Here is an 18,655-nt window from a genome sequence, read left to right on the forward strand (position 1 = left end):
TCCAGCCATAATTCCCTTAGAAATAGAACTAATAACCATGCTAAAATGGTGGGACAGTTGTGGTGCCTTTATTGCATCTTCATATATTTATAAGAACCGACAGGAGCAAACTTTGAGTGACTAATACAAAGTAAAATCCTGGCTCTTCAAGCATATATTCTATTCAGCTAAACAACGTGTGACCACTGTTTAGGTCTTTAGTAAGATCCATCATTAGTTTAAAAAAAAAAAAAAAAAGTAGCTATCTACATCATCTCCACCTTGATCTCTTCTCCAAAGCTTCAGAAGAGAAACCAGTCCCACCAAGAAGCCTGGTGAGAAATCTCACCGTGAGATTCAAAAAGCAAAGAACATTTGTATTATGAAGTTGAAAATTTTTAAATCATGTGCATAACACAAAAATCATTTACTTTGTGAATGGTAAATCTTTGTCTCATAATGACCTCCTTCTACACCTTCTACCAAATGAAAGTAATTCCATTTTATGACTGATCAGAATGCAAACAAAAAATACAAATTATCAACATGTGCTTTGTTTAAGGGTATCTCAGTATTTACAAAGAAATCTCTGCATGATAGCAAACAAGCATGGAATATAAAAAAGGCAGTAATTTCCAAATAACCACCAGTTTATAGTTTTCCTTGGTCATGAGTCATCTCCACCCTAGCCTCTAAGCAGCAACCTTTGCTGATGGACCCCAGTACAAAAGCAGAAGACTAGGATGAACTAACACAGCAGCTTGCAACACTCTTCTAATGAAGGCTGAGCCTGCCAGAGACCAGTCTGCTGCAGTGCATGCAGCAGCTCCCACAGGCTGGGCACGGTGTTGGCATTTGGAATGAGTCGACAACTGTTTTCTTTGTATCCTGAAGTCCACTCTGGAGAGCAAAACCACTGGTTCAGGCCAAGAGCATCTCAATGCCTATTTATCATAATTGCAATTTTAGAGTTTGTCTTCAAGTGAACAAAAGGAGAACCAACTGGCTAATGTGGAGCATTGAGTTTTTCTTTTCCAACCAACACACTGGGGAAAGTGGAAAAAAAAATGGCTTAAGAGGGGAAACAAAATATGCAATTCTTTAAAACTTGTTTCAGTTGATGCCCAACTTCTTTGGCAATGACACAATTTTTAAATCAGAAATGTTGCATAAATAAAATTGAGCCTTGCTCACTGTAAGCTAGGAAATGAGGCATCCATTAGGAAATCAATTCATTTAGGTGCCCATGTGCTACAGATATGGAAAGGAAGCCTAGGTCCTACAACAGTGAGGAGGGCTTCCTCACATCCTACCTGCTGTACAAAAAGTACTTGAGCCCACTGAGTACTAATAACATCCGTCTTTCCTCACTGTAATGTGGTAGCCTGAAAAGAGAAACCCACTTGGTTCCTAGCAAATTTTCACCTAAATTCTCATGCTCTGCGATTTGTCAAGGAGTTCTAAATCAGAATGGCTCCAGCAGTATTAATAGTGACCTTGGCACATTGCTGGGATCTTCCCATGCTCTGGAAGTCTCAACTAACACAAGGGTTCATTATCCCTTTATACAACACTAGAAACTGATGGCAGTGGCTAGGCAGAGCGTCACCATTTGCCGTTGAACCTCCCAGCTCTGTCCTGAGTCATGTTTCATTTGGAATCGGTGTGATCCCGGAGCAGTGAATATTGCATGGCCAGGGAACCACCAATCTGGGATCTGATTCATCCCCACTGTGCTACGTAACTGCACCAGCTCAGCCAAAAATCCATGTAAGTCGGTGTCCTCTCCTGACAGCAGGCACCAGGATGCCTAAGGTCAATACTTATGGGACCTATGTATACTGTGATATTTTCCTCACATAACCTGCAGTGCTCCAGTGGTCTTTGGATCAGAGATTTCCTGAGCCAGATATGCCTTCATACTGAATTTTCATTCACTTTTTCAGCTGCCCTGCCTTAAAAGATAAATGCTGCTGTCCTGCAAGAAAGGTGCTTAGGAAATCATGGGACCAGGCACAGCTTGTTACTAGACAGGGCAGATATAATACATTTTGGAAGGATGTTGTCCAAGAATTTACTCTTGTAGAGGTATCAGATAACACTTGATAACATTTTCTCTTGGAAGTCAATGGGGAGCTTTCATCAGACTCAGAAAACCTCAGCCCCTTATGAAATGGACACAGTGAAGGGATAAAGAGGAAAAGAGATGAACTGTGTGCAGTAATAAGGACTGAAAGTAAAGCAAAAATCCCTCTCTGTCACACAGCGAAAGGCTGGGGGCTAGCAGGCTGGCTGTGGAGAAGAGGTGTAGGTGTTAGTGTTGGCCAGCAATGGGCCCCCGCTGCCAGGAACACGCAAGGCCTGCAGCTGGCTGGGAAGGCCGGCTTTCCAAACAGGACAGCAGGCCTGTGGAGAGCATTACTCAGCTGATCAGCAGGAAAGCTGCCAGTGGAAAGAGAAATTTTCCTTCTCACAGCAAGAAAAGCAAAAAAAATCCGCGGGCATTTCAGAGAGCTGCTGATGGAAACAGATGGAAATGTTTGCCGAGAAGTGGAAAGGCCTCGGCTGGGGGAACGGCCCCCACATGGGGAAGCACCCCAGAGGCCTACGAGGACAGTATGGCCCAGAGATCCAGCTGAGATCCTTCACCTGAGATCCTCTCACAAACCCAACATCTACTCATGCCCTTCATTTTCCTTCTTTTCTGATTCTGCCTTCGCATCTCTTCTACTCCCCTTCCTTTTTAGAGTGAAGAAGCAGAAAAAATTAAACAAAAATGGAAGAGGACTGAGTTGCAACCACCATGAGTACAAAGAGGCAAAGCAGGGCAATAAGAGATGATTCTGAGGTCTTTGCTACACAGATTCAGATGCCTTTGAGCCTTCTTTGATACCTGTCTTGCTTTTCAGGGAGTTATCAGCATTATGTTCAGTTCTCCGTTATAGAGACCGAAAACCACATCATTTATGAATCTGTACTGGGAGGTCCTTCAAATACTTTTGGAAATAGTTTGGAAACTACGAAATACGTCAAATAATTTTTCTTTAAGAATTTCTAATATAAGATTTTCATTGGAGAAAACTGCAAATTTAGTCTATATTCTACTCAAACTTTTCAAGAACGTTCAATTTGCCAGTAAAAGATACACTGGTATTACGCATACAGTGGCAGCTTTCATTAACCAAGTGTTTGATTCATCTGCCATCTGACATAACTGGGTACAACTCAGCAATGGTGGTGATGAGCAGGTACTTGATAATACTAACACAAGGACTTTAGGTAGGTCAGGAGCTTGCTGGAAAAGCACCTTCCCTAACTCATCCATTAGGTGGTGCTCCAAGAGTGCCAACAGAGAAGGCTCTGCTGCTCTTCAGTAGCTCCAGAAGGAGCAGAAATATGCTGAACGTGCTAGACTCCAAACTATGGTAGCAAAAGTTGGAGCATTCTTGGGAGACAATTTAACATATGACTTTCCCTTCTTGAACGTGTAACATCTCTGTGAAACATGGCACTTCTGTTGTTCACTGTATATTGGATTAGATCTTTTATATTCTTCTCTAACACTGAACAAGACAAGCAAAAAAATAAATAAAAAGAATTATCTAGTGTCCATGGTAACCAAACTAACAAATATAGCTCATTCAGCAAACTGTCATTTTGCATTCAAAGGATCTGCAAAGCTTTCTTATGGCAGCAGTTTGTAAACATTTTTCAGTCTCTAATTCCGTATAAATGTAAGCAGATCAGGAATACAAAGTACTGTTTATGCTATCAGCCAGCTCTACATTCTTCAAGGTCCCAACAAAACACACTGGGAAATTACAAATGGTGAGTATAGTATCTAAGTAAGGCAATTCATCAGTTCACACAGATAAAAATAAGAAGGGCAGTATCTTCTCTCATCTTTATCCCCATATTAATCTAGCCACACAATAACAGCACAAAAATATGAACAACAGCCTTAATGGTAAATAACGTGTAGGTTCTGGCCTTGCAGCTAAGCCTGTGCAAAATCAGTTAGTGCTCATAATCAAGAAAACACACACAAATGAGTTACCATTCTCAACCAGGAAATGGGCATCAGTTTTGAAGGCTCTTTCTAAGGATCTTCTGCACTTTCTAATGTCCATGGAAAACTACAATACTCAACATTTCTCATTAGTGAGCTAACACAAGCACAGGATAGAAACGAGAAGGCTCAGGGGGACCTCATCAATGTCTATAAATAGCTGATGGGAGGGGAATAAAGAAGACTTAGCGAGGCTCTTCTTGGTTGTATCCAGAAAAAAGACAAGAGGCACAAATTTAAATACAACAAATTCCATATAAATGCAAGAAAAAAAAAATATTTACTGTAAGAGTGGCCAAACATTGGCAGAGGTTCTAGAGTCTGGTTTTGGTGATATTCAAAACCCAACTGGACAATGTCATGAGCCACCTGCTTGAGCAGTGGGGTTGGACTAACCAAGCCCTGAGGTTGCTTCCAGGCTCAGCTATTTTGTGACTCCAGCTAGCAAACCCCTCACCTTGCCAGGCACAAGTGCTCTCAGACTGAGCCCTCATCTCTTCCCAGGAGAAGTAGAGATGAGGGGAACACTGAGCCTTTCCCTCCAGCCTTGGTCAACCGAAATATGGGGAGGTCAAACACCTGATTTAAGGGAGAGACCTGGTTTGTCCTTCCATCTCAGCCATGTCACCTGTGCCACCTTCTGGGAAACAGAGAGAAAAACCTGACTCAGATTGAACTGCTGCTTTCCAGACTGGCTGAGCCAAGAACATCTTGCCCGCTTGCATCAAGCTTAGATATGAAAAGGTCAGATGGCAGAGACGGAGAGCACCACATTGTAAAAAGATCGAAGGTAAACCCTTGTCTCAAATGAAGGCAGCGGGAGCTGTGTGAATAACTGAAACCCTTCTCAGTTGAACAGACCTGTCCTGTGAGATTGCAGACAACCATCTCATTTTACCTTTTTCCAAATTGCCATATTAAAACTTGTTTCTTTTTCTTTCTCTTCCCTAACCTTTTTGAAAGGTTCTCTGCCCTGGTGGTCCAGTTCCTCTTTCAGTTTGACCAAGTTGATACACAGTCAGAGGCCAACCATTTGTTCTGGGGCCAACACTGGTCTATAGCTAACTGGTTTCCATCCCAGCTGAGCACAGAGCAGACACAGCATCCCACAGCCTATCCCACCCCATGTCTGAACATGAGTGCCTGGAGCTGTGCATGTTGCTCCAGAGGACAGCTCAGAGGTGTCTGTGGTGGTTTTACCGTGCTGGGCAGCTAAACCCCACAACCGCTCTCTCACTCCCCCTCCTTTAGATAAGGAGGGGGAGAAGTAAAGCAAAGAACAACTCACGGGTTGAGATAAGGATAATTTAATTAAAGGGAAATAATTATAATAATTAAATAAAGACTACCATGAACTAAACAATTTAACTAAGGGGAAATAAAAGGGAAAGGGGAAAAAGGGAGGAAAACAAACAAACAAAATAAATGAAAGCTATATGGAAGTGCAGAGGAAAGAAATTACTCTCTACTTCCCACAAATGAGCGATGATTGACCACGTCCTTGAAGCAAGGCCTCAACGCACGCAGCCGGTGTTCGAGAGGAGGACCGACGTCTTCTCAACGAGAGCCCACCCCTCCCCTCTTCTTCCTGTTTCCACCTTTTATTGCTGAGTGTGACACCACATGGTATGGAATATCCCTTTGATTGGTTTAGGTCAGCTGCCCTAGTGATGTTTCTCTCCTCACTTTTTTGCCCACCCCCTAGGAGGGTTAGAGAAAGGCCCATTGCTGTGCCACTGCTGCTCAGCAGTAGACACAACACTGGTGTGATAACACTGCTGTTCCAGCTACAAGTACAGAGTACGGCACTGAATGGGCTGCTGCCGGGAAAGTTAACATTCCAGCCAGACCCAGTACAGTGTCCTGCATGGCCACGTTCACATTTCCCAAGAAACATCTCTCATAAATCCTCAGGTGGCTCATTTAGTGAAATCCATGCAGTTCCTCTGAAAGTCTTCATGACTTTTTTTCACTAATAACTGTCCTAATTACACCCATCACAGCTAATGTGTGCTTTCCTCTGCTGCTGTGTAAAGGCACTTCATCTGCACACAGAGTCACCATTGTCGATGGACAGAGCATGGGGCCGGAGCCAGGAATTTATGAGGTCTTATCCCCAGCCTGCCAGTGACCTTCCGTGTGGCCTTGGAAAATAACACTTAGCGTCTTTGTTTTTTTAGCTGTAAAATGGGAATAATAATCTTTATTCATCCACCTCAAAGAGGCGATGAGAGGATTTTATGCAGTGCTTAGGGTTTAAATGTTTCCAAACAAATTTTATGATATCCAGTCAGGGTTTTGAAATCCATTTTCAGCTCATCTCTTGCCACCTCCTCTGCACTTGGTGATAGTGGCTGCTTTGGCTATTTCCCTGAGTCTTCTAGAGTTTGCTGGATTACAGAGCTCTTAAAATAAAAATACATCTAAATGGAATAATTTGCTTAATCACTGAATAATAGCCTTTTCAAATGATTCTGCATTTTCCAAAATTTGGAACTCCTGAAGTCAAGAAGGCAGAAACAAGCAAGCTCTTCTTTTCCCATTTGAAGAAAAATGAACTGCATTTTACTTATTTGCAGCATTGAGTCACATCAATAAGTCAATGTAAAGAAAACATAGAAAAATGCACAGTAACTCCCAAATATTTCATGGATATGGGGCAGGCTTTGCATCGTGCAAAGGATGGGACAGGATGTGAAGCCTGCCCCAAAGCTTTTGGATGTTGCTCTGTGCTAATGGTCTCAACCTGCCACAGCCTCAGCCTAAGTCCAGAGGTGATAACTTGCACCAAGCATGACTTCAGTAAAACAGCGTCAGATCTTGTGAACCTGCCCATGGAGTAACTTCAACGTCACCACTAGGGAACATCCTGGTGATGAACATTTTTTCAACTTCTCAAGGCAATTAATACAATTAATGAAATTAGTGAATTTTTGAATGTACGGCTGTTTGCTTGAAGATACTAAAAAGTATGTTTCAAGGAATGGAGTACCTTCAAGCAAGAATCACTGAAAAGCTGGTTGCTATGCAACTCAAGTATTGTCCATATTATTCTTATCAAAAGATGACATATTGTATAAAATAATATAATCCTCTTAAAAAAAAAAAAAAAAAAAAGCACACACAATATAGTAAAAGGCTGCTTAGGGGCTGAGAATTGGCAATAGCTCAGAGTGCTGTCAGAAACCTGACGGTGAGGGTACATACTTCATCAGTTACAGAACCATAATGTAATTATTATGATTATTTAAATGGCACCCTTGATAATATATATAAATTACCTACAATAAAGCAAGTGAATCTGAAGATATCAGCGACAAGCTTTGAAAATAAATGCTAACTCTAACAGGACTGGGATAATATTTCCATATTGTGAAGCCAAAGAGGCTGCTTTATGCATGCATTGCCTTAACTTGTACATTCACCATTCCTTTTACTATGTACATAGAATATACGATCCTGAAAAATGATAGTGCTGGTGTGTTTTAGCAGGACAATAAAATATTGAAGGTTTTATTCTAATTCTTCAGAAAAGGCTCAGAAGATAAGAACTATACATCTTTTCCCTCTGCCTTTCCACTGCTAAATAATCTCAGACCTCCAAAGAGAAACGTCCTTGTATTCTACTCTTGGTTACTAGTCCTCTAACGAGGAACTTTGAAATATGAACATAAAAAAAGCTTTATTCTTATACAGCTTGGACATGCAGGCCCATCAGGCAAAGGAGCTCTGAAATGATACCTATTGCATTCATTTTACTTTTTCAGAAAGCCATAAATTGCCTTTAGATTAAATACGAATCAGATAAGGAAATACAAGAGAAATTCTCTTCGTGGTTATTTAGTGCTAGCTTCTGACACTAGAATACTTGATACTGTGTCCCGCAGGATAACTCTGGAACTAAAACATCATCTGCTGTGGATTATGGAGCTAGAATCCATAAGTAAACCATTCACAAGCAGATTAGACAGAGCAACCTGCAACTGCTAGTTAGTAATGTGGCCAAAGACCCTCCAAGAAGTTGTCTGTGCTCCACCCTGCTCTCCTCTCTGAAGAAGATTAATGTGAGATTGACAACTTTCAAATTACCAGTTGACAATGCTTTACTCTGCAAGTTTCTCAAGGTGAAATGAAGTCTACTGTACCTATTGTGTTCCATCAGAAAAAGTAGCAGAACTTGTCTGAGTTCACACTCAGTGAGTTCACAGTGCAGATTTGCTGAGCTAAAGATGGACATGCACAACAATTATGAAACATTTATGAAATAAGGACAGCAAAGGAATGACTAGCCCGTGTAGTCCTTCCACTATTGCAACATGAGATATTTTTGAGAATTATTAGTCAATCTGCAATCCCTCAAATTGCTTTCATTACAGCAATCACAAGACTATTTAATTTATTTCATTATTTAATGTCACTAGGCAGACCATAAACTTTTGATGACAAAACAGAAAATGTGACCTCTTCTACCTTTTAGTTTTGGACATGCAGCTGATTGAGCTTAGCCAAAAGACTTAGCCACATCATTGTATCTCTGCAGGAAGAGCAGAGACGGATTGTTGTGTTTAGTTCTCAGATGAGGAAGCTCAGACAGAACAACTTCTCCCAACAGCAGGTGCCCAGCCCAGGCTGGAACGTGGAGCTCCTGCATTCACACCAGGGAGAAAAAATTTTAGCTGGTGATGAGCACGACAAACTGGTGCCTGTCAGAGGAGCCTCACCACTGACACTGAGTTGGCTCTTTCCAAACAGCATTTCAGCAACTTGCATGAACATACAAGGAGTCTTCCAGACCTCAAGTTTATTGCACGAGCTTGCAATAAATACCAGCAACCCCAGTCACAGAAAGAGACATTAGATTATAAAGCTCTCCTTTGAGCAGCTGGACATGCTGCTCTACTAAAGAGCACTAAAACTGCCTGTCCTTAAATAAAACGTTTATTGACATACTTGAAACTCCATTGTCCGGTTTCTGTGGAATTTGATGTTGATTTAGCCAAAATAGGCTATACGAACAGAGCAGTTTAATATTTTTGAAAACCATGTAGCATTTCTTTCCTCTTTATGCAAATTTTGCCCATGGAGTAACTCCTCCCTTAGAAGAGACAAGAGAACACTTGGAGCTCTTAATTACAGATTTGATCTGCAAAGCTCTTGCCTTCTGGCCCCTATCCCACTGAGCTTGCACTTAACTTTAAGCATGTGTAGTCCCACTAATGTTAAGCACAAGTTGAAATGAGTTCTTGGAATGAGGTCATAGCCCTCAGCATCCTGCAGAACTGATCTTGCATGTGTTCGCTGTTAGTTATGTACTGTTCTACCACAAAACTTCGCATTTTTCTTAGGAAGGAGAATGCTCACTAGGTTTCATGGTTTATTCCAAACAAGTCTGAGAAGACAGACTTGCCGAGCTAAGCAGCAACTTAAAATGACACAGGGAAAACACAGAAGAAATCATAATCATTTTCCCAGTGTGAAGTTCAAATGATAGACAAATAGGTATAAACATAAATGTTCTTTATATTCATAGACTGTAAAGGCAATGTATAAACTAAAATACAAATCTGATACACGTCCTGAGTAACTACACCACTCATAAAAGAATGAAGTTCAGAGACCTTGATCTCCTCCATCTAACACAACCCTTACTTACCTTGCCGTAGCTCAGTAGGATTATCCTCACCAGGACAACGTTAATGTGAGCACCCAGGGATTCGTCGTGGTAAATTTCGTTAACCTGCAAGAAAGCAGTCAGAGCTTCAACCATAGTGCTGGCAGCAAGTAGCTCTGAAAGCAATGACAGAACAGAACCTTTTATGTGCTGTCATTGAGACAAAGATCACCTGTGATCACGTATAAAAATGGCAAATTCCACTGATGTGAGAGGGATTTTTTTTTTCTAGACTCCACTGCAGCTTCTGAACAGGCCATAATTCAGGAAATTATTTAAAATCAGCACAACATTATCAGAGACTTCATACTAACAGCTATTTAAGTGCCAACCTAAGCAGATTTCCACATCTGCAAAGCATGGTGTACCTCTGTACCTGTGTCTACCAGCTCCTGGTGCTGAACGAAGAGTCCCAGCTCCTTCCTTCTCCCTGCCCCATCCCACATGGATGCACCTGAGCCCAGGGCACAGAAATTTAGAGGAGTTCTCTGCTGGGTGACACCACGCATGGGAAAGAGGCAAGTGAGCAGAGGGCCAGGCCCTGGGGCTGCCTCTCTCCTGAGAGCGATCTGCTGGATCTGCTCAGCTGCCCCCCGTAACTCTTCCATCTGGGACTCATCAAATTCCATTCTGACAAGGGGATCTTCCTCCTCCCAAAAGCATGGTCGGCCACATGGGCTGGCTTTGGTGGTTGTCACAGCTAATCAATGTTAAACTTTGCAAGCAGAACCAAAGCTAAAAAATGCCAGCAAATAAAAAAAAAAAACAAAAACTGTCTTCTGTTTTATGCTAGAGCTACATAACTGAACATGCACACAAGCAAATCAGCCTACAAACACTGAAAAGAAAATGGTAAATATTTACAGTGGAGAATGAAATGTGGATGTATAAAGATGACTTAGGAAACAGCGCTACAAGCAAGCTAGGCAAATATTAACTGCTAAAGAGGCTGATTTAGATATTCGGTGTTGAATGGATGCATGAGACCAGACTGCTCATTTGCACCAAGGTGCTCAGCCAAATGGCAGGAGTTTAGCTTCACAAATGCGAAGAGGCAGATGAAATTCCCTGCAGGGCAAGTGTCTTTCCACAAACATCTTTCCCTTGGTAATGACTGCACCAAACTGGACCGCTTTACTGGCCGGACACAAATTTCATTAATTGCTACAAAACAGATTCCTCACTACAAGCTAATAAGTAACATTCAGAATACTTTTCATTAGAAACATAGTAATAAAAAACGTTCTGTTTCTTCAACCAGCCCTAGCTCTAACGACCCATCTTTTACCTCTGTAAAAATAATTAAAACTAAGTACATCAGTGTAGGTTTCACTCAGCAATCCTCATTGACATTTTAAAAAGAATTTTAATTCATTCTATCAGTATTTTTGGATACAAGAGCCTAATCTTATGTCTGGTAGGAGTCTGGGTTTTCAAGTCCTGAGCATCCCGCACCGCTGGTTATGAGGCAGCACGGCTGGCTGGTGGCTCCTGGAGCAGACTCAGACCCTGCAGGACATCTGTCCAGGCACCCGGGGAATGGCTGCGGGATGTCTGAGCACCCGGGCTCCTTACGGGTGGATGAGCAGATCCTTGGCTGGAAGATGGGTGGAAGAAGAGCCCAGGGTTATGAGCGGCTTCAGGACTGCTATTTTCATTGTGGTATGCAGCAGCTGATCTGCTTTGTAAACAACAGCTCTGGAAATTAGATCGTGTATTTGCATGTGTAAATAAGATTTTACAGGACTCACTTTATGTTTCTGTATCTAAAAGATTTTTTGAGGACCATTACTGAATACAGATTATACAGAGGTAAGATGTGAACACGTGTTTTGCTTTACAAGACCGGGAAAAAGCCCCTTGCCTGTTGTCCAGGGAGGGAGGGATATTAATTTGCCTCGCTCTTTGTGGACTGGGAACAGAGCACACTCATCAGTGCTGCGAGGCTTAAATACGCTGTAAATTATCTATACGTGAAATGAGTCCTGCACAAAAACTCCTCTATAGAAGACAGTAGGAACGGCATGTAAATAAGTATTTAATTAGTTCATAACGCATAATCCAAGTTGCTGCACACCATTCTCTCATTAACTTCCCGAATTTAACCTAAGCCTCTTTTAACAATAGTTGAGTAACAGAACAACCGTATCGCTGTTGCGTGCCAAAAGGAAACTTGGCACGAAAACGTTGACGGAACAGAATCGAAACACTGTTTGACTGTTCATGCAAATGACATCTAACAAACAAACTGTGAATGAACAGAAAAGCACAAGCACTGTAAAAAGCTGCTTGGTTCTCTTGGGATCCTGGGTTTTCTGCGAGACAGTGGGTCAATTCAAAACTCCGGGTCTTGGTTTCATTAAAAAGGATGCGTCCAAGCCCTCTTCACACAGTGGCTGAATTGAACCCTCTGCTCCTTTCTCTAAGCTGAACTGTGGCTTTCCCAGCAGCGTCTCACTGCACATAGATAATATGCTGAAACAGATGCTTTTTTTTTTTTTTTTTTTTTTTTTTTTCAGCATGACCTAAATTGCACCTATTTGTTTCAGGAAGTTATTAAAGGAATGAGATCTGAGTGACCCAATGTTGTGCTCGCAAACATTCATGAAAAGCACACACACTGGAAGGGCCTCCACCAACCCTAGCTCAGGCTCCCCGCATTTCCACCTGCCCATTTAACAGGAAAGCAGAGTTTAGCTAACACAGCCTGCTGCACAGGGCCTAAAATGACCGACCACCCCATGGAATCGGAAAGCTCCAGGCTCTTATCCAACACAACTGCTGCTTTAGATGCTGAAGTGTTTGTTTCCGAGCATGGATAATCAAACTACAGGCGTGTATGTTCAGATGGCCGTATAATAAACACACTCAGGTGTGAAAATGATTACATAGTACTTTTGCAGCACTCCATACCATGTACTTCTGTAGCACATCCTGATTTCTAGCAACAAAAGAAGAATCAGAATCGATCTGCTCTTAGATCAGCAAGGACCACGGGTTGAAGTTGTTTTGCTGCATAGGAAAAAAGAGTGCACAGAGACCATCTCAAAATGCCAGCTCCTGAACCGAAGGCAGTGAAGATTTTGCATTAAATCTTGTTAGATCTCCACAGTGATTCAGCATTTATACAGGGTGATGAAGAAGGCTGGGTAAATCTCAAGGAATTCCAAGCACGGCGAAATACCGCAGAGACTTTTCATAAAACTATTGTAGTTCACAAACTATTTTGGGGCAACTAAGTATCGTGGTTTATTTTTGTGGGATACTTCAGTCAATGCAAAACACGCATTTCTATTTCTGTTTAGAAACCAGGCTGGCACAGATTGGTTCTACTTAGGAAAACAAGGACTTGATTTATTTTTTCTTCTTGTGTCCCTCTCTGCTTATTTTATCATTCTTCTGCCCTAAGCAAGTTTGAAGCCAAGAGAGTAAGCAAGCAGAATACATCAAAATAACCCCAAACAACTAAAGTGAAGATAAGCATTCATGAGATGCACCATGCTTTGTTAAAGAAGCACTGCAAAGCTTTTATTAGTCAGCAAAACGGGGTCTGATCCTGTCGGGGAATGTTGAAAATTGTTGTAATGCAAATAGCAATAAAGAGCCTCCAGCTCTAGCAGTATGCCAGCGGGGTTGCCAGCAGTTGTAACTGAGGATATGTGCTGATAGCTACAACTGCTGGTGATCCTCAGCCTCAAACGGATCTGACCCAGCTACAGTGGCCATCAGAGGCCGTATCTGACCATCTGGGGAGAGCACGACACGAGCTGCACTTTATGCATCTGGCTTTTCAGCCACCGCAAATTGCTGATCCATCCAGCCCAGTTAGATGGCCCTTTGGCCAGCCAAACATCCTTGCACAACCGCTGCTGAGGACATCACCTATGGCTACTTGCCCTTGGGCATCGCGGGGACCACGTGCGATCGCGATAGCGGAGGAGCCGGAGAGCATCAGCGCCTGCCCTGTGGGATGGCAGCGCTCTGGCAAGTCATTGTTCGAGCCCAGCCCGAGCTGCAGTTCATTCATCGGATCTTAATTATCTGCAGCAAAGCCTCGGTGCCTGGTGGGCATCCAGGGATTGTCTATTTCTGTAAGGAATGGCTGTTTCGAATTACAGACGAGGAACCAGAAATGTCATGGTGGATACTGAGCGCAAAATTTTGTAATCTGACCCCTCCCAAAAGCGTTCCCCCTCTCACTTTATTTTTCTGCGTTCCCACTTCAAACACCACTATCCTCTTCTATTTTCATCACCTCCGTTATGCTTTTGAAGATCCCAAACTGACATTTCTAACATTCCCAAAGCTTCGTCTTAATCCCACAGGAATAACATTACATCAATTCCTTTGGTGGATAAACTACGGTCCCACAAAAAGTCATCAGGCAAATCCAGGGCTCCCAGTCTCCCTTTTTAGTCCCCACAAGGCATTTCCTCATTTCCTCAGAGAGGAACTCTTTTTCTTTTTTTCTTCTGCAAATCCTCGTTGAGCATCACAAGGAAAAAAGAATAATGAAAGCACACAACACACATGAAACTTAAAGGTCAAACTGTGATCTCAGATTTGGAAAACTACTATTCCGCTCAAAACCATAGGCAACGGGCAGCTTTAGCAGTGCTTGGCAATGTGCATTATGAAACAGAGATAAGAATCTGGCATTTTGAATGTGAATCCATGTCCGAGAGCTGATTTACCTTCACGGGGGTGACAGACAGTAGATGTTACCAAGTCCAAGCTAGCTGCTTCTGATCAAAATGAAAAACATTCCCCTGAGCAGATGTGTTGGCAAGACACTTGGTAGCGTCGTGTTACAGGTCTCTATCTCATCTTTGACTGTTACATGGGTTTTAGAAAGGTCATAGACTTTGTTTCCTGACTTCACGACTAATTTATTTTTCTCAGTTCCTCCCTCGGGCTCTTGGAACTCCTCGTTTTTTGCCCACAAACCACTGCTCTGGGAAGTTTCTCCAAACACCGTAAATTACATTTGCACCAAAAAAAGTAGTATTTGTTTGAATTACTGTCCCAAGGACACTTTAATAAAATCTACTGAAGTATCATAAAATAATTAAGCAGATTAACTCATTTTAACACAAGACACGGAGTCAATGCAAAAAATGTGGTAAACTCTTTAAGTTTAAGTGGTTTGGTTAAGGAAAGTATCCAAAATTCAAAAGCTGATCCTAATTATCCATACTCCATCACACAAACCGCACTGTCACATCACAGAAGTTCCTGACTGCAACCTTTATGGCTAAAGTTCATGTCGGTATTTGGAGAAAAGGAAAATCTATCTTCTAACAGTAATTACCCTCTGCCAAAAGGGTGGTACCAAAACCTGTGTGATAGTCTGGGCTAGGTACACCAGGACAGCAAGGATTAACAAGTCCTGTTAATCATGAGAAATGCTCACCTAATTGGCACTGGGAATAAACTCGAGGTGGAAATAAATAAAACTTGTATGGGTTCAGAGAGAACATTTCCTACAGGACCTCCCAAATGCCCAGTCACATGTGCAACTTCTACTGTAGTGAGGCAATCAAGATAACGAACAAAAATAATCTTCTGAGGTCTCATCAGAAACTTTCCTCCTCAGAAGTCACAGCTACTGGTTCGTAACGAACAGCCTAAAAGCAGAGCTAGCTCTCATACATGTTAAATTTTCAAACGAGCTGTAATTCTACTTTTGACAGCTACAGTCCCTCAGATGAATAGATCTGGACTTGCATTTGTTATTTGAGCAATTTCTTGGAGTTAGTCCAGATCTGAAGTCTATACGTTGAAATAAACTGATTTGAAATAATGAGTATTGGAGCTTATAAATTATTTACTTTTAAAAATCCAGTCCAATCTATATTACTGAGATACCCTTCCTGTCTAGAAAAACGCTTTTTAGTTTAAAAAGCATGATTCTGAATACAGGGTGCACCATTATTTCAAAGTATTCAATCATCACTTTCTTTTTAACAGCTTGAATTAGACATGCTTTCAGGTTTTCATCCAACTGCCAGTTAGAAACCAGTGGCATTTCTGCCCTTTCCTCTCATTAGGGACTTGCTGTTCTGTACCTGGAAATCTTCATCCCTCATCAGCCAAAGGCACGAAAGCAAAAATCTCATATATAATAGTAGTATCATGTACATCCTATTAAAGAGGATGGATAACATATTCAAGAGTGCCTCAGGGCCACAATTTCAAAGATATGTGTAGTGCTGAAAGACGCAGGTGAAAGACTCCTGGGACTTTCCAAAGCTCCCAGCTGCATAACTCCCATCGATTTCAGTTATTCAAATGAAAATTTGTTAAATCTATTTGTTCTGGAGCTGAAGTTTCACTTGAAGTCTGGGAGAGACATAATCCTATGGGCTAATTTTTAAAACTGACTCTCACTGATTTCAAAGGCAGGTAAATGTCTAAATATTCAGATAAATCCAGCCCCAAGTGAGGCATAAATCCTATTTAGGGTCTATCTCCCAGTGAAATAATGACATGTAGGTCCCTGTCTGCTTTGAGAAGCCAAATTTTAACATTGCAAACATTCTGACCATACCCATTACACGGATGTAACACAGGCTGGACACTAAATGTGGCACCACCATATCTTTTACAGTAAAGGAATGGAAAGCACAAACTTAAGGATTCTTTTATTTTGCCCTCCAAAATAGTCCAAAAATCAAAGAACGCACACAGCTTTTAGACAAATTCTCCCCAAATATATATACAAGACAATTGCCAGCATTAGCAAATGAGCAACTTGAAATGAGGCTCACAAATACTGCTATGTGAATCCAGGAAGAATGACAAAATAAGCAAGAGAAGGCTAAGGCAGGGGTCTTACTGGGAAAACTACCAAATTAAAAAACACAAAATGAAAAGGAGCATGAAAGCTGAAGACCTGAAGTCTTCACCCTGGATGAGACCCTGAACACAGGGGCAAGGAGGCTGAAAGATTCACCCTACCCCATGAAAAGATTCACCCTACCCCATGGAAATATTCACCCTACCCAATGCCACAGCCCAGTCGGGTAACGTAGTGGCCAGCCCCAGCTCTGCTGCTCTTCCACAGCAGGCCACAGAAGGCCTGCTTAATGCTGCAAACTGTTTCTAAGAGGGTTAAGAAACAATCCGAGGATTTCAGCCCCAGGCTCGCTACCATCAACACCCGCTTCAGCTCAGCCGTGCCCATTCAGCACCCTGCTCCTCCTCCCAAAGCCTCCTGCAGTGAAATCCCTTTGTTTCCGATGAACAAGATAATTCTCCAGTGCCGCTTCTAGCCAAGTGCTTTTTAATATTTCCCATACACTTGTAGGAGCAGATAAAATCCCTGACTTCTTTAGCCGCTTTCTTGCAGAAATTAAATTACCTTCCATGTTCTTGAGTAAACGACAGGGCTGCGAGATACCTCCCAAGTATCTCTCCTCTGTTGCAACGCTCCTGCATGCTATAAATACAAAGTTAATTTGTGCAATGTGTGGGCTCGCACTTGGAAACACAGAACACTGTGCAAGCTAATATCCTTCCCAGGAAGAAACCCAGCATGATGCACAAAAGAAAATGGTGCAAGCAAGAGGCAGCCGAGGGTCTCTGAAGTACAAAACAAAGACTTTTTTTTTTTCCAGAGCTGGACTGACTGCCCCGATGGTGCTGAGCAGAGAAGAGGGGATGTCAAGAGCGAGCAAAGTTTTTGTATGAGGAAATGACTGGAGGATAAAACCGAGGTGGCAGGAGGCCTAGCTCGCTGCGGTGACATGGCTGGCGGACAGACAGGCGATACGTGGCTGCAGCCCAGTGTTCAAAATCCTCTGGCGTCTCTCACCATTCGTTAGGGACTGACTTCACTTCCAAACATTGGGATAAATATTAGCACAGTTATTCAAGATAGCCAGGACACCCAGCCCCTGTTTTTTCTCACTTTATGGCTTTTAGGTGTGGACTGTAACACATCACTTAAGCAGCACAAAACAGATTTACTGAGTAAGTCGTTGCGCTGGCCTTGAAAAAAATATATTGTTTTGATTGGGTCGGTGGTGGGGTTCCACCCAAGATCCCTGGGAAAAGTTAATTAAGGACAACTGCTCACACCATCACGCACAGTGAAATCAAGCGAAGTGGGGAGGGCAGCCCTGCTGGGAGCTTCTTCTGGGAAAGCGATCACGCCTCTGGGACTCTGGGCACGAGGGAGCGTTCACCTGGAATTTATTTTATTTTGGGAACCACAGAAATTCAACCCTTTCAATTGCCCTCTTATCTCCAGTAAATACTTCCACTATTTAGTTTATTTATTTGCTACGTACACTTTGATTTTATGCTTAATACCTTGTTGCCGTACGAAACTAATTGATTTTATGCTTAATGCCTTGTTACTGTACAAAGCGAATTGATTACACCCACAAAACCATCAGGGAAAACACAATCTGATGACTATGGTAGGATCTTTCACCAGAATTTAAAAGACAGATGGAATTTTTTGCAACCATCTCTTCTCTTTCAGCTATCCTTGGATCTATGTACCTCACCAGAAACCTACCTTATACACGCAGTAACAGGTAGTACCTGCAGTGACAAAGCCCTCTTACCTCTTCATACTGGAACAAAGTTTAGAGAGCTGGAAACAGAGGACTGGTCACCACTACCTCGCTCTTTTAAAGTATAGGCTCTAGAAACTGGCTGAGTTTTGATGAAGGAAAGATCAGGACAACTCTGCTGACTGCCAAAGACTTCCCAGCGCCTCCTCTAGAGGCTGCTCGCATCGTGGACACGAAGGGAAGGAGCACATCCTCATCCTCAGCCCCCAAAGGACACGTTTCTACCTCACGTCTCCCAACAGAACAACTGCTGCCTGTGCCAAGAGCTGTTACAGCCCTGTGGATACGGTTACACAGGCTGCACTTTCTAAACCACTTGCAGAGACAGCATGCTTCAGAGTTGTTATTTCT

General features: G+C 42.3%; 1 protein-coding gene across 2 annotated transcripts in view; it reads right to left on the reverse strand.

The window, feature by feature from the left end:
- ADAMTS2 (ADAM metallopeptidase with thrombospondin type 1 motif 2) overlaps positions 1 to 18,655 on the reverse strand; it is a 178,983-nt gene that overhangs the window by 41,356 nt on the left and 118,972 nt on the right. For both annotated transcript variants that reach the window (XM_084535586.1, XM_084535587.1), the window contains one exon: positions 9,702 to 9,785. In XM_084535586.1, the coding sequence (XP_084391712.1) occupies positions 9,702 to 9,785 (84 nt within the window). The remainder of the gene's footprint in view (positions 1 to 9,701; positions 9,786 to 18,655) is intronic.

This window comes from Aythya ferina (assembly GCF_964211825.1).
Source record: "Aythya ferina genome assembly, chromosome: 14".
Taxonomy (NCBI): Eukaryota; Metazoa; Chordata; class Aves; order Anseriformes; family Anatidae; genus Aythya; species Aythya ferina.